The sequence below is a fragment of the Hippocampus bargibanti genome, linkage group LG10, assembly GCF_051943395.1.
Source record: "Hippocampus bargibanti isolate YZ-2025 linkage group LG10, ASM5194339v1, whole genome shotgun sequence".
Lineage (NCBI taxonomy): Eukaryota > Metazoa > Chordata > Actinopteri > Syngnathiformes > Syngnathidae > Hippocampus > Hippocampus bargibanti.
Window position 1 is genome coordinate 10,374,823 of NC_142743.1, and position 13,761 is coordinate 10,388,583.

General features: G+C 41.9%; 1 protein-coding gene across 2 annotated transcripts; it reads right to left on the minus strand.

Moving 5' to 3' along the window:
• Positions 1–346: 346 nt before the first annotated feature.
• akap8l (A-kinase anchoring protein 8 like) lies at positions 347–11,931 on the minus strand. Of its 2 annotated transcripts, none has more exons than XM_089006561.1 (13): positions 11,813–11,931; positions 11,174–11,212; positions 10,278–10,479; positions 8,922–9,471; positions 8,342–8,447; positions 8,211–8,260; positions 7,753–7,774; positions 5,983–6,097; positions 4,032–4,173; positions 3,801–3,906; positions 3,589–3,719; positions 1,347–1,442; positions 347–1,138 (listed from the first exon to the last, which is right to left on the minus strand). In XM_089006561.1, exons 1-13 carry the CDS (start codon positions 11,835–11,837, stop codon positions 779–781), a joined length of 1,944 nt encoding a protein of 647 aa, XP_088862687.1. In that variant the 5' UTR covers positions 11,838–11,931; the 3' UTR covers positions 347–778. The 2 variants fall into 2 exon arrangements, with proteins under 2 accessions (XP_088862687.1, XP_088862686.1); XM_089006560.1 differs by having other exon boundaries at positions 8,342–8,450.
• Between the last annotated feature and the right edge of the window lie 1,830 nt (positions 11,932–13,761).

Genomic DNA, 13,761 nt, shown 5'->3' on the forward strand with positions numbered 1-13,761 from the left:
TTGAATGATCAATTAGTCGAATTTTGAACGTGCACGTCAATGTAAATAAATTAAAGGCAATGTCCACCTAGTTTAATTGGCCCCTCTGTCCCACGTGCTTCCCCATCGTTGCGAACATTAACAGCTCACACGCGACGATGAGAAAAAAAACGGAGCATATATTGATATTGACAAGCAATATAAACTACATCACGATAAAACATCAGTATCAAAGAAATTTTTGAAATCAGGAAATTACACATCTTGCATTGTAACTTGACGTGGTAATTCTGGATAACTTGAGGTGCGATATCATTTGATGATTATGCTGACGGAGCTAGTTAAAAAAACCATCCAAGAACAAACGGGTTGTTGAGTCAAGTTTATTCAAGACACTATAGAACTTACATTAATAGCGAAGCAACATGGCAATTGTTGAATTCACAACTGCTTTAAAGTGGAACAAAATATCCACCACTCAAGTTGGATGTGGGGGAGGGGGGGTAATATTCAGAATGGGCAGAAAGCAATTTGTAGGCTGACAAAATAATATATGTGTCTTGAAACAATTCAACAGAAGTCATGTCAATGAACAATAACTTGAACAAAAAGCCACACCAAATATTAAAAAGCAATAAACACGTTTCAGGATGGTTGGTGGTATCAAACTGCCATGTTCCAAATCCATTTTCTGACTATTACACAAAGTATAAACATGAATATTTAGGTGGAAAAAAAGTGAAAACTGGAAGGTTTACATATTTTGTTTTGCCATGTGTCTGTTGCATTCACCAAAAGTTCATTGTTTTGGCTCATCGTCGTCAATGGCGGCGGCCACCTCTGCTCCCTCCTCTTCGTCAATTTCATCGTGGACCACGTATCCCTCTTCGTCATCTTCATCATCGCCCAGTTCAAATTCTTTGCCCTCCTGGTGCTCCAGAAGCTCCGGCTCATCGGCGCCCTCCATCAATGCCTCCTTCTCTCCCTCCTCTTCTGTCATCTTTACTTCCTTGGCTGCTTCCACCTCTTGCGCGGTCACCTCGACGACTTCGGTGCCTTCCTTGGCAGCGGCGTCTTCCTTCTGAGCCTCTGTTGCTTCCACCACCATGGGATCGGATGCCTCCTGACCCTGGGTGTTACCCGCAAATGGATTTTCTCCCTGGAAAAAAAGCAACAAATTGATCCGTTCCAACATCGCAAATACAATAACTGATTTCCATAACCCCTGCCTTTTTTTTCTTAAATCGATCTTTAATCACCATGATCACCATCACAGGCCAAAGCATTCAAAGCGTTCCTTTTTGAGCATTCATGTGCAATCATTGTTAGTTTGTCCCCGTCAAATGACTTCCCTGTCGTTCACGTACCTTGAGATAGCCCTCCAGCATCTTTCCAATGACTTTATGGTTGAGGATGCTGCGTGCAACCACCAGGCTGGATTTCTTTGACTGCTCCAACAATTCCTTGAATCACACAAATGGAAATCCGTCAATGAGTAGGGATGCATTTGGGAAACGTAAAAAAGGTGGCCAGTTGGCCGCTTTATGTCTGAAAAGGTGGCCAACTTCTAAAACGGATGGGGCCCAATTTAACTAGATTAACGAAGTATACTAAACTGGTTGAAATAAACCAAAATGCATTCATTGGAGCATGATATTTCTAAATTGCAAATGAAAAAAACATTTGAGTAAAATCTATTTTTCTATCAACAATTTTAATTCAAGTCAAAGAATTTATTCGGGCATTTTTTTTAATTTTCTTTAGTTACTACCTTTTACTACTAATCCTGTGCTATTTTGATATTCTACTGTATTACAGAGACGACAGAGAGAACAGATTTAGCGCAATATTTCTCCAGACAAGTTGTGTCCATAATTTGTAAAATCACTTCAAATGACTTCTACTGAGCGTATTTTACAAAGATTCCACAGCATATAGCTATAGTTTATGTTTTAAGACTCGCGCTGAATATTCAGGAAGTTCGAGTTGATGACGATGCTTGACGTGATGTCACGTCTGGAACGTCCCTGACCGAGAAAGCGACACACAATGCATATTGGGTACTTTGTTTGGTCTCAAAACTTCGTGTTGATGGCGAAATTAGAAGGAAACCACAAATAACGCAATGGTGAATCGTTGTGTGTTGCACCAAGACTACTATTTGATACTAGTTGACCCAAATTCCCAGCAGACAAATCAGCCCATTTCCAACACAGCTTGAGCGCCATCTTGCACATTTTCGGGGAGCTACATTTAAACAGCTTCTTCCCCCAAGCCATTAACTCTTTGAACTCTTTCAACAGTAGCCAAAATGGAACTGTATAGTGCAACTTAGCAGTTTTTTTGATGACGATACTAGTGCAGCGTGTTCTACCGGAAACAAATTCCTTATGTGTTCTACATACTTGGCAATAAAGATGATTCTGATACATTGGAGTCCAGACGCCTCAAAATGATACGGGAAGGACTTTTTTAATTCGATTTCAAACATTTATGCTTTCCTGTTCAGAACTATTTTAATAATATTCATAACTGGATGAGTAACAAGAAAGCCTCTTGTCCGAATCTGAAGCCATTGTTTAGATTTTAGAGCAGGGCAAGACGTCCTGGCGTGACATCACGAACAATGGGGCGGGACCTTATGAAACTCGCTATTTCCAGGGGCATTCTGAAGTACTTTTGGGACACTTTAAGTCATTTTTATTGGTGTTTTACATTTGACTAAAAATATTAGCCTGCATGTTTTGGGTATTTTAGATGCTATAAAACGTTTTTCTGATGTCAGTTAGGAAACAAAAAATGGTGTCGGTTGTCCTTTAAACAAATTTTATTTACTTTGAAGATTTCCAATGCTCTGACATCATTCCCATCAGCCACTAAATTTGAATTATTAACAGCAGTTTGCGGCAACGAATTGTCACTACCCTTTGCAGACTTATTTGGTCGTTTCGTAAAAACAATAATTGTTTATTTGCTGCCTGTTTTTAATGTCTTTTAGAACTTTACTCATGTTCCAACGCTCCATATTGCAACCATCCACCATGTTCGATATAAATACTGCAATGCACCATGGGTAAATTAATATTCGATTCTCTTTCGGCAGATCACGGAAAAGCCCGAAATATCCTCTACCACGACTTTGGAACACACCAAAACAAATCCAAGGCGATTATGGCTAGATATCATTAAGGCGAGACAACGAAAGATAAAAGTTCTGAATGAAAACGAACAGTTTTCAGTTGTCGTTTTAACTAAATTAACTTCTGAATCAAAACGAACAGTTCTAATTGCTGTTTAACTCATTTTTTTAGCTATTGTAACAGAAATATGTCATATGTGGCGGACATTATAGGGCAATATGTGCTAATCGTAATAAACTCGGGCCTGTGCTGGAGCAGTGGAGTTACAATGTTGCACCAGTGGCTATTAAAATGTGTCAATGGCGCGACCCAGATGCATGTGTATTTCAAAAGCACTTTTTTAATTTTAAACAAAGAGGATCGACCCTTTGCTAAAAAGAAAAACAAATGTGTGTGTGTGTGTGTTGCTGCTGTGGACTGCAAATTTCCCCATTGTGGGACGAATAAAGGTTTTCTGATTCTGACATACCATGCGATTATAATAATGGTCGGGGCATTTGATGTGTTGACGAATCATGTTATGCTCCATGGGCATGAAAATGTCACACGCGCTGCAGTGCGCAGCTTCCACTTTCTTCATGAAGTGCTCCATGCCAAGATCTGCAAAACACCGGCAATGGTTTTGACTTTTCGTCTTTCCGGCCAGATCATCAGGCCCTCCGGCCGGAGTCGCTCGCTTACCCTTTGTGAGGTCTTGATTCCTGTACATCTGGCACAGGACAGCGGTGTGGTGTTCCATCTGGTTGATGATTTGGTCCATTCTCTTGAACTTATTCAGGAAGTACTCCTGGGATTGTACAAATGTTTAGATCTGAATAAATGTTGACATATTTGACATTTTTGAGCAGGCACATGCAACCGCGACGCCCCTAAATAATTTCTTGTCGTTTCAAATCCACGACTGCTAATCACCTCGAGGAAGTCTGTGGTTGGCTTGGAGAGTTGACCCGAGAGGAACTTGAAGTGGTCTTTGTGGAAGCGACTCTGCAGATGTCGCTCGACATCATCCTGGTAGAATGATTTGAATTTGCACACAGAGCACGCAAACATCACCCTGGAAAGGAAGGGGGGGGGATAAGTTGGCGTTTTAACTCAGTCACTTCCAAATGATGTGCAAAACTGTGTCCACTCCAGTGCCAGGGTTTTTGTCATTGGCACTCTAATTCCAGGATCCACAGAATATTGAGTTTTAGGACTACATAAAAATTCAATTAAGCGTAAGAAACCGCAGACTATCTTCATTCATCAGAAAAAAAAAGTTAATTCCTTAATTATGTTGTTTGGAGTTATGAGCTTCAAATGAGGGCGACTGTCCAAAATACAATGCAATACATACATATACATTTTTACATGTATGCAAATTTCACTATTGTGGGACGAATAAAGGTTTTCTGATTCTGATTATCAGTCTTTAACAACAGCTGAATATGGATCGAAGTGTTAATATGGAAAAAAGGGAAATGTTGCCCCCTTGTGGAAGGGAAAAGCATTGCCAGAGATCTGGCCAGCGCTTGATCGGCAAACACGCATGAAAAAAAAACTAACTAATTTATGGAATGGCGGTCTATAAAATATTTTCAATTCCCGAATAAAATCTTGAATGGCAGTAAATGAGTTCAAAGACAATATATTTATTTTTTGTCACATTAACAAATTGCAAAATCAGACATCTTATTTAAAAAAAATGTTTATTTTTTTTAAATGCTCACCTAGGTTATTTTAGCTTATTAAAAATACAGTGATACCTCGGCTTTGAAACGCTTTAGCTAAGGAACTTTTCACCTTACGAACATTTAATTCGCAAGAATATAATTTTGGCATACGAACTAGTTTTCGGGAAACACATGGAGCGCCACAATGGCTGGCGGACTAGTTTTCGGCGGAAGAACACCAAGCCACACAGCCGAACAGCGCCAGCTGCCGGGCTACTTTTCCACATTCACTTTCTTTGATTATAATAATAATAAATTTCATTTCTAGGCGCCTTTCAAAACTCTCAAGGGCACTTTACAGTCATAGGATAGGTTTTCCTGCAGGTAAGCAGTGGCGGTGGCACGCGCCAGCATTCATTCAAATGAGTGACTCAAATAGATAGAAAGCTAGCTAACTAGCTAATAGATAGCCAATAGATAGCTAGCTAGATAGCCAGATAGCCAATAGATAGCTAGCCAACCAGCAAGATAGCTAATAGATAGCTAGCTAGGTAGCTAATAGATAGACAGCCGGATAGCTATATAGCTAATAGATAGCTACTAATAGATTGTGTGGCTTAGCGTCCCAGTATGCTAAGTCGACCATTGCTACGTGTGGCTAAGGGTGTTTCTGTGTTGTCTAAGCAACGCTCTCGGGCAATAGAAGAGATTGAAAAACTTCTGTTGATTTGTATTAATGAAAAACAGCTAGCACTGGACAGTGTGAGTGAGGATATCATCAAGAGGCAACTACATCAATAACCATCACAAAGGTAAATGGAACGACTTTAATCTATAGTACATTTTATTTCTTTAATTACAATACAATAGCACATTTATTATACATAAAATAAGGTATATTGTGTGTAGTTTAAAGGCTTATTTAGTAGAAAATTATGTTTTATGGGGACTCGGAAACGGACTATTCTCATTTTTAATGGTTTCCTATGGGAAATGAATGCTTGGAAGGCACTTTTTGCCTTACACACACTTCCTGGGAACCAATTAAGTTTGTAAGCTGAGGTATCACTATATTAGGTGACAATTGGTTTTGGTAATGTCATTGGCGCGCTACTTCATATTTTCAATTCCCAAATAAATTCGGGAATGGCAGTGAATGATATGTACGTCGAGAGTGGCTGGAGTTGAGTTATTTTAATTTGCCTGCTCACCTATTGTGTAAGCCCCTCTTCTTTTTCTTTTTTGCAGATTTGCCCGGAGATTGGGGAGAAGGTTGTTTTTCCTGAGGGGTTGCCTTCTCGCCGCCATCGTCCTGTTCCGCTGCACCTGAGAGGTAAACGGGAGCGGAGCTTATTTGTTGAAAGTCACTCAGGCAATCGATGGCACAATTTTTTGGGGGTGGGTATAGTCTTGTCGGTGCCAGCAATGGATATAAATTGACTCGCCAGAACAATTTGTTTTAATTTCCGCTTTTTAAAAATTGCTGTCAAACACACGACAGTGAGGCAGTTATTGCAGTATGTAACTCCGCCCTCAAAATCAAAATAAACACTACACTATATTTATAATCACTCAAATTATAGTTACAAATATTTTATTTTGAGGAAAAAAAGAGATTAGAGTGACATGAGTGTCATTTTTCCAGATAGATTTTTAGGGAACACGTGCAGGCTACAGAACTGAAGCATTTTCTAAATAGGAGGAAGAAACAAAACCATCCAGTAGCGGCGACTGTTGCGACTTTTGTTTTTTTTTGTTTTTTTTTTTACTTTTGACCTTCAAGTTTCTGGGAATCACAGTCTCCCAGGACATGAAGTGGGAGGTCAACACCAACTCTATTCTGAAAAAGGCCCAACAGAGAATGTACTTCCTGAGGCTGCTAAAGAAGCATGGCCTGCCACAGGAGGTGCTGCAACATTTCTACACGGCTGTCATCGAATCCATCCTGTGTTCTTCCACACCGTTTGGTTCGGGGCCGCCACAAAAATGGACAAAATCCGACTTCAACGGACAGTTAGGACGGCGGAAAAAAATCATTGGCACCGCCCTACCCACTCTCGAGGACTTGCACACTGCAAGAATCCGAACAAGGGCGCGGAAAATCCTACTGGACCCTCCGCACCCTGCCCACCACCTTTTCCAGCTACTCCCCTCAGGCAGGCGCTACCGATCCATGCGCACCAAATCCAGCAGACATTTAAACAGCTTCTTCCCCCAAGCCATTAACTCTTTGAACTCTTCAACAGTAGCCAAAATGGAACTGCATAGTGCCACTTAGCAGTTTTTTTGACGACGATACTAGTGCAGCGTGTTCTACCGGAAACAAATTCCTTGTGTGTTCTACATACTTGGCAATAAAGATGATTCTGATTCTGAGTCTTTTTTAAGCATTTTGTTGCACCCATACAAATGTGGGTGCATTGATTTTTTTTGAGGGGGGAGGGGGGCAGTGTTTTGTCGAGATTAACAGCGACTAAAGTAATCTTTTGGAAAACAAATAGTCAAACCTCGGTTTTCAACTATAAGCCGCTCCAGAAACCTGTTCGAAAACCGATTAGGTAAAAATCCAAAACATTTCCCATTACAATCGATGTAATCAATGTCTGCTTCTTTATTTTTTCTATCGTGATTGAACAAGACAAACACGCCTGCTCACAACGGAACGCTACACGAGGATAATGCGTAGGTCACAATGAGACGTGACACACGGAAGTGACTTGTAAGGAAGCGGAGGGGAGTCGAGTGGTGCATTCAAGTACACTCAGTATTTTTCGGTTGTAAAGCAAGGCATAAAACCCTCGAAATTTTTGGTCAAAAAACAAATTTGTTGAGAACCGAGACATTCGAAATCTGAGGTTTGACTGTCAATACCTTTGGCATATGAACCTGAATGTTATAATCAAGTGTGACATTGTGATGACCTAATAGGCAACGTTCAACATCGCTAACGCCCACGATGAATAAAAAGTCTGTGTGCTCACCTGAACTTCCATCAGTCCTCTCCTACGGATGAGAAAAAAAAACAAAAAATAACTCAAGACAATGTGCAAAAAATGTGTCCACTCCAGTGCCCATGGTTTTTGTCATTTTTCACTCTAATTGCAGGACCCACATAATATTGACTTTTAGGACTACATAGATTCAATTCGGTTTTAGAAACGTGAGACTATCTTCTTTGATCAGAAAAAAAGTTAATTCCTAAATTATTATTATTTACAGAGGGACCTTCAATTACCAATTGAATTGAATCCATTAGCAAATCTGCACTTATACCCCAAATCAACTTTACCCCATTCATCGCATCTGACCAGCACTTTATCGCCACCCCCGAAAGAAAAACCGCAACCCGAACTAATTCGGGTTATGGATGGAGTCATTGTGCGCAACGACAGGACGACACGATTCCACTCAAGTGTTTCTCTTGTGTTGCAATACTCACCGCAACCGCAGTCGTCGCCTCGCTGTTGTCGCCATTTTTCTGTTCTTTCGCTGCAAGGGACAAAAAGGTTCAAGCGAGTAGATTAGTTGAAAATGCAATCGCTATAGTTTGTCGCGTTGTCTGCAACGTACCCTCAGAAGCGCCAGCGTCTTTGGTCTTGTTCATTTTAGTCTCTGGCTCATCCGCGGGTGTGGCCATCTGTTTTCTCTTCTTCTGGACATCATTCATTGGTCTCAACTGCTGAGGTTCACCCAAAATAAGACTTGAGAAAGGTTTCTGCTATTTTTACATGAAATATTCCTGTGCTAAACTTTCAACTAGTGACAAAGGAAAAAATGCCTTTTGGCATGCATACACCTCTCCTCGTCTGCAGACAAGGCCCCAAATAGGCAGTGTGATGTATCTCAACACACCGAACCATGAAATTAGCCGCTCACAGCGAGAAACCCCCCTAAATTGTTGGTAACTTATAAAAGAGGGATTCAGATCCACAAAAAAGCTTGAGGTTATGTTGAGTAGAGCTGATAAACAGCATTGCGCAATGCGGTGGGCAACTGATTTGATTCAATGTGGCTAAATACCAACAGAGCGGGCGCAGGTGTGAAAAGACCGGCTCGCCAGTTGGTCTACGGTCGAGAAAAGGTGGCAATCAGAACGGGCTTCTGGGCCCGGATCTGAGCAGGTCTTCCTCATTTGGCAGGAGGTACTTACTTTGTTGAGGGGTCTCTTGCGGTGGCGGCCGGCCCTCGGGCCCCCTCCGAAATGCCTCCCGGGAAAGTCGTGGGGCCCTTGGAAGGGACCCTGGTGGAAACCGTCGCCCTCCGAGTACATGCGGTTGGACAGGAGGGACGGGAGCTTGCCTCGACCGCCCACCGAGGGACCGCCACCCCGGCTGCCTCCGGCAAAGGGCATGGGGTCTGACCTGTAGCCCCCAAAGCCTCCGCCAAATCCTCTGCCCCCGGCGCCTGCACCCCTTCTGGGGGAATGACGGCCCGCTCCGGCCCAATCTCCCCCACCAGAGCTGCTGGTGAAGGACTCCCTCATATTCTGTCGCATTTTAGCGACTCCATAGGAAGAGGAGAGGCTGTTGAAGCCGCCTCTCCCTCCTTGTCCCATGGCCCCCCCAAAGCCCGAGCCTCCTCGCTGGCCCAACAGCATGTTGTCGCCACGGCCATCATCGCAGCTGTAGCTACCGCCACCGGATCTGAAGAGATCTCGGGAGGAGGAGGAGAGCGAGTCGAAAGAATCGAACTGGCTGAACCTGCGGGACGGAGGGAGAGGGGTTGATAGAGAAGAGCAGAGAGCAAGGCAAGAAGGGGGCAACTGGGGGGGCTGGCAGGCTATGATTGCTCCGCCAGAAACTTTAGCATCTCCGCGGAGTCGCCATTTTTCTTGTCAGATCACAAGACGGACATCCGCCAAATAACTAAAGTCCGCTTGCAATATCTGACAGAAAACATGAGAAATCAGACTCCATTTTTAGTCAGTTTTGCCAACAGAAGGGGGGAGGGAGACTCAAATTTACTTCCTCTTTCAAGAATCAGCACACCAACATCGCCAATGGCGTTTGAGAAAAATAAAGACAAAAACAAGCTTTCATGTCTTTTCTTCTCAATTCTCGGAATAGCAGACAACCTTGAGCAAATTGGCTATTGTCAAACTGCTCGCTTGAAAAACTCATCTTGTGTGTGAACCCGAAAACCAGAGCGCAGGGTTAAGGTCACATGAATGAGGGGGAAAAAGCAGCACTGGTGAATAAAATAAAGACAGCGAAGAAGACAACATTCAAGGCGTGGAGAATGAATAAACAAGTATCCCGATACCAGCAACAACAAAAAAAGCAAATGGATGGCAAGGGAAGTGCAATCTAATCTGTCCCTAGTAGCGCTCCAAAACAGCTTTTTATCCCTTTCACAATAATGTAAAAACAAAAGCTCATGTCAACACAAAAAACATCAAAGACTAAGCCAAGGAGAGACATGATCTTTTCACCACCATCACATGACCCAACAGGACAAACGCGCGTGACGACAACTGTGACATAACAATAAATACAAAACGACTTACCTGTCGCCTCGGTTTTTCATGCCCCCTTCCAGCTGACTGAGCATGTCCAAGCGTTGGTTAATCTTGGCAATAACTTCGTCTGCATGAGTTATCTTTTGCTGGAGCATGGATGACCCAGAGAGACCTCTTTTGGAGTTGCCGTCTCCGAAGCCTGACATGGAATTCTTATAATTCCCACCAAATAGATCAAAGTTTCCAGAACCTAATAGAGGTTACAGTATTATATAGGCAACACTACAATTGAAATTATTACTTAATAAACAATATCACACTACTTGCACTAGATGGTTGCCCATTGAAAGTAAAGTATCAAAACACCAATCGAATGAGCAGGATATTTATGAGAAGTAGGAAATTTCATCAAGCGTTGGAGGGTTTTTGTTTTTCATTACGTAGGCATAATCTATGAAATGAGGTCTACATGCCTTTTGATGATTATTTCATGTTTAGGTACCGTATTTTCTGTCAACGAATGACATATTTAAAAACCTTTTCCATACATAAGGTGCACCGCATTATAAGGGTCACCTTCAATGATACATAAAGTGCACCGGATTATGAGGCGCATGGTCAGCTTTTGAAAACAAAAATATTTTATCTTAGGTGCGCCTTATAGTGCAGAAAATTCTGTACTAATCAAAAAAAAAAAAAAAAAAAAGAATAAAAAACATTTTTAAAAATCAGCAATGACTTTTTGATTTCCTTTTATCTCTTTAAAAATGTGAACCATCCTACAGACAGTCCACTGATGCGCTTTCACAATTGCTGTTAAAAAAAGGTATGCATGTACCCCGCCAAGCTATCTCTATAGTTGAGTCAATAAGCAAATATATTGAATTAATGCCTTCTTGCGTGAAAGATTACCCCGCCGGCTTGACTTAAACCACATCGCTTACCTCTGTTGCCAGACCCTCCGCCACCCCAATTGGAAAAACCTATAAAATATAAGATTAGTATAAATTGGGCTGAAAGACAAAGGATCAAAATAGCAACGGGGTTGTTTTTTAATATTATGATAAACAACAGTATTTGGATACTTTATTTTTTTTCTCAAACGAGCGGTGATACTTATCACTGCGTCCATAAATGTTACGTGGTTGAAACAAGCATTTTCACACCGAACTAAGATGTTTCTTTAGTGTTACACCAAGAGTGTAATTCATGGAACGAAACGTGGAAATCGTCAACCTGGTAACGTACTAACAGCCACACGCAAGCCCATATGCTAACAATGAGTTAGCTTAACATTAGCGTTTGATGTCGAAGAAATAAACGACGGCTTTGTTATTGGAATGCCAGCAAACGTTTTGACGCATTAAAGTAAAACTTAGATGTATTATTTCAGACAAAAAAGAGACTTTGATTTCTAAATCAATCAATAAATGAAAAGGTCTGCAAAGCAAAATGTCAATTATTTGCAATGTGTAAGGCTAGCGGCTAACAGTTGGTTAAAAATAAATACATAAAGCGAATGCAAGGCATAGTTAGCGGTGCTTTATCAGCGAGCTATGTCACGACAATAGAATCGTATTTACTTGAGCCATAGTTTCTCCCTTCCATCGTATTTTCTGATCTTGTGAAGCCAAGTAGGCCAAGAGACGCTTGTTCTTATTGCACCACAAGCAAAGGGACGCAGACAACGAAACGATTCACGTCACGTGATCACGATGACGTCACGTTGTCTTATAAAGGAGTCGCGAGCGGGCGTGGTCGAAACGCCGTTCTTTTGCAGGGGCGCTTATCGTCAGAGTAGTGAACAGAAGCCCATTAAAAGCCCCTTTTAAAAAACATAATGCTATTGTTAAACCCAAATTTGAAACCCTAATACCTACGTACAGTATACGGTACTTTGAAACGCTGACACAAATACAATGTTTCAATTTAGGGTTCGGGTTTTAAAGTGAGGTTGAAAAAAAAAGTCCAAGATGGCGCCGAGTAGGCAGCCTCAGCAAGTGCTCTCATGAGCCTTGCTTTTTTTGGTTGTTTTTGTCTTGTTTTGTGTTTTCTTTTGTCACTTTGTGTTGTTGTGCGTCGTGTGGAACGGATACAGATTGTTTTTCAGCATTTTTGACCACGACATTCATCAAGGAGGAGACTGCTGAGCGGTTGCGCCTTTTCGGCTGCATGAATATGCCAGCACTGTTTTTGAATGGGAGGAATGTCGGTGCCATTCGACTGCCATCGCTGGACACCAAAGGGGCCGTTGTGCTTTTTTTGCGCCTGTAATGGGCAGCATCTTCACAGCCCCGCTTTGTTTAGCGGAAAGGTCAGTGCTGTTGGACAGTCTGCGGCTGGATGGATGCATGGCTTGAGGAACCCGCGATAAGAAGGAAGGAGCGTCAGCGCAGAGCGCCGATGCGTATGTGGAACTGTTGCGGCTTGGAATTGAAGCAGATTTATGTGGAACAGGAGATGTGAGACAATCTCTTTTCGTCAATGGATGCTACAGCTGCGTGTTTGCTTTCAACATTTAGCTTGTAGTCGACGTGCACGTTCCACCATGATGTCCCTGATCCACTGGTGGAAAGACGCTTTGATCCTCTCCTCTTTCATATAGAACTGCTTCATGTCATCACAAAGAGGGTACAGCAAGTCCTGAAGAATGAATGTCTCTCTGTGTCTTTGTTTGTCATATTGTCTCTATGATGTCATCTTATTTGTTATTTAGTTTGTTTTGTTCTTTGACTTCAAGACGGCGCCGCGAGAGTGGCTGCCTTTCCAGCAGCTCATGTATTTTGTTTTTCTACTTTCATTCCTTTCATCACTTTGCTGCTGTGAAATGTAAATTTCTCCACTGTGAGACTAATAAAGGCATATCCAATCCAATCCAAAACTAGACTGAGGTTTCAAAGTTAGTTTTAAATGTAGGTTAACTGTTGAGTGTGTAAATGTGTGTGTGATGCAAAGACATGATTGGGGAAAATTTCACTGATTGATAGGTTTCCTAAAAGACAAAAAAGGGCTCCAGAATATTTAAAGGGGTACATATGTAAAACTAAGTGATGATGACAAATCCGAAAATATTGACTATTTCTACAAAGTAACTTATGGTGTACCTAGGACCTTTAAAGAGGCCATGCAATCTGAAAAGTCAAAAATGTGGGCTACTGCAATGGAAGAGGAGATGGAATCCCTCACAGAAAATGAGACTTTCACTGTGACCCCGCGACCGAAGGGCAGACAGGCAGTGGGAGGTCGCTGGGTGTATACGGTGAAAGATGGATTTGAGACTTGTAAAGCCAGATTTGTGGCAAAAGGATTTGGTCAAGTGGAAGGAATTGACAGAGAGACATTTTCGCCAACAGCTAACATGACTTCCATTCGAGCACTGATGCAGGTGGCTGTGCAGGAAGATCTTACCCTACACCAAATGGACGTGAAGACTGCAGACTGTGAATTATATGTGGAGCAACCTGAAGGTTTTGAGACCAGGTCACAAACAGGAGAACGTTTGCTATGTAAGCTCAACAAATCACTGTATGGC

What these genes read in the sequence shown, in the direction of transcription:
- akap8l (XM_089006560.1), bottom strand. Translation starts at nt 11,837, where the DNA reads ATGGAAGGGAGAAACTATGGCTCAA. An exon ending in AGGGAGAAACTATGGCTCAA is followed by an intron (nt 11,213 to 11,812) that starts GTAAATACGATT and finishes TATATTTTATAG; the next exon opens with GTTTTTCCAATTGGGGTGGC. An exon ending in AAGAGGGGCTTACACAATAG is followed by an intron (nt 4,174 to 5,982) that starts GTGAGCAGGCAA and finishes CTTCCTTTCCAG; the next exon opens with GGTGATGTTTGCGTGCTCTG.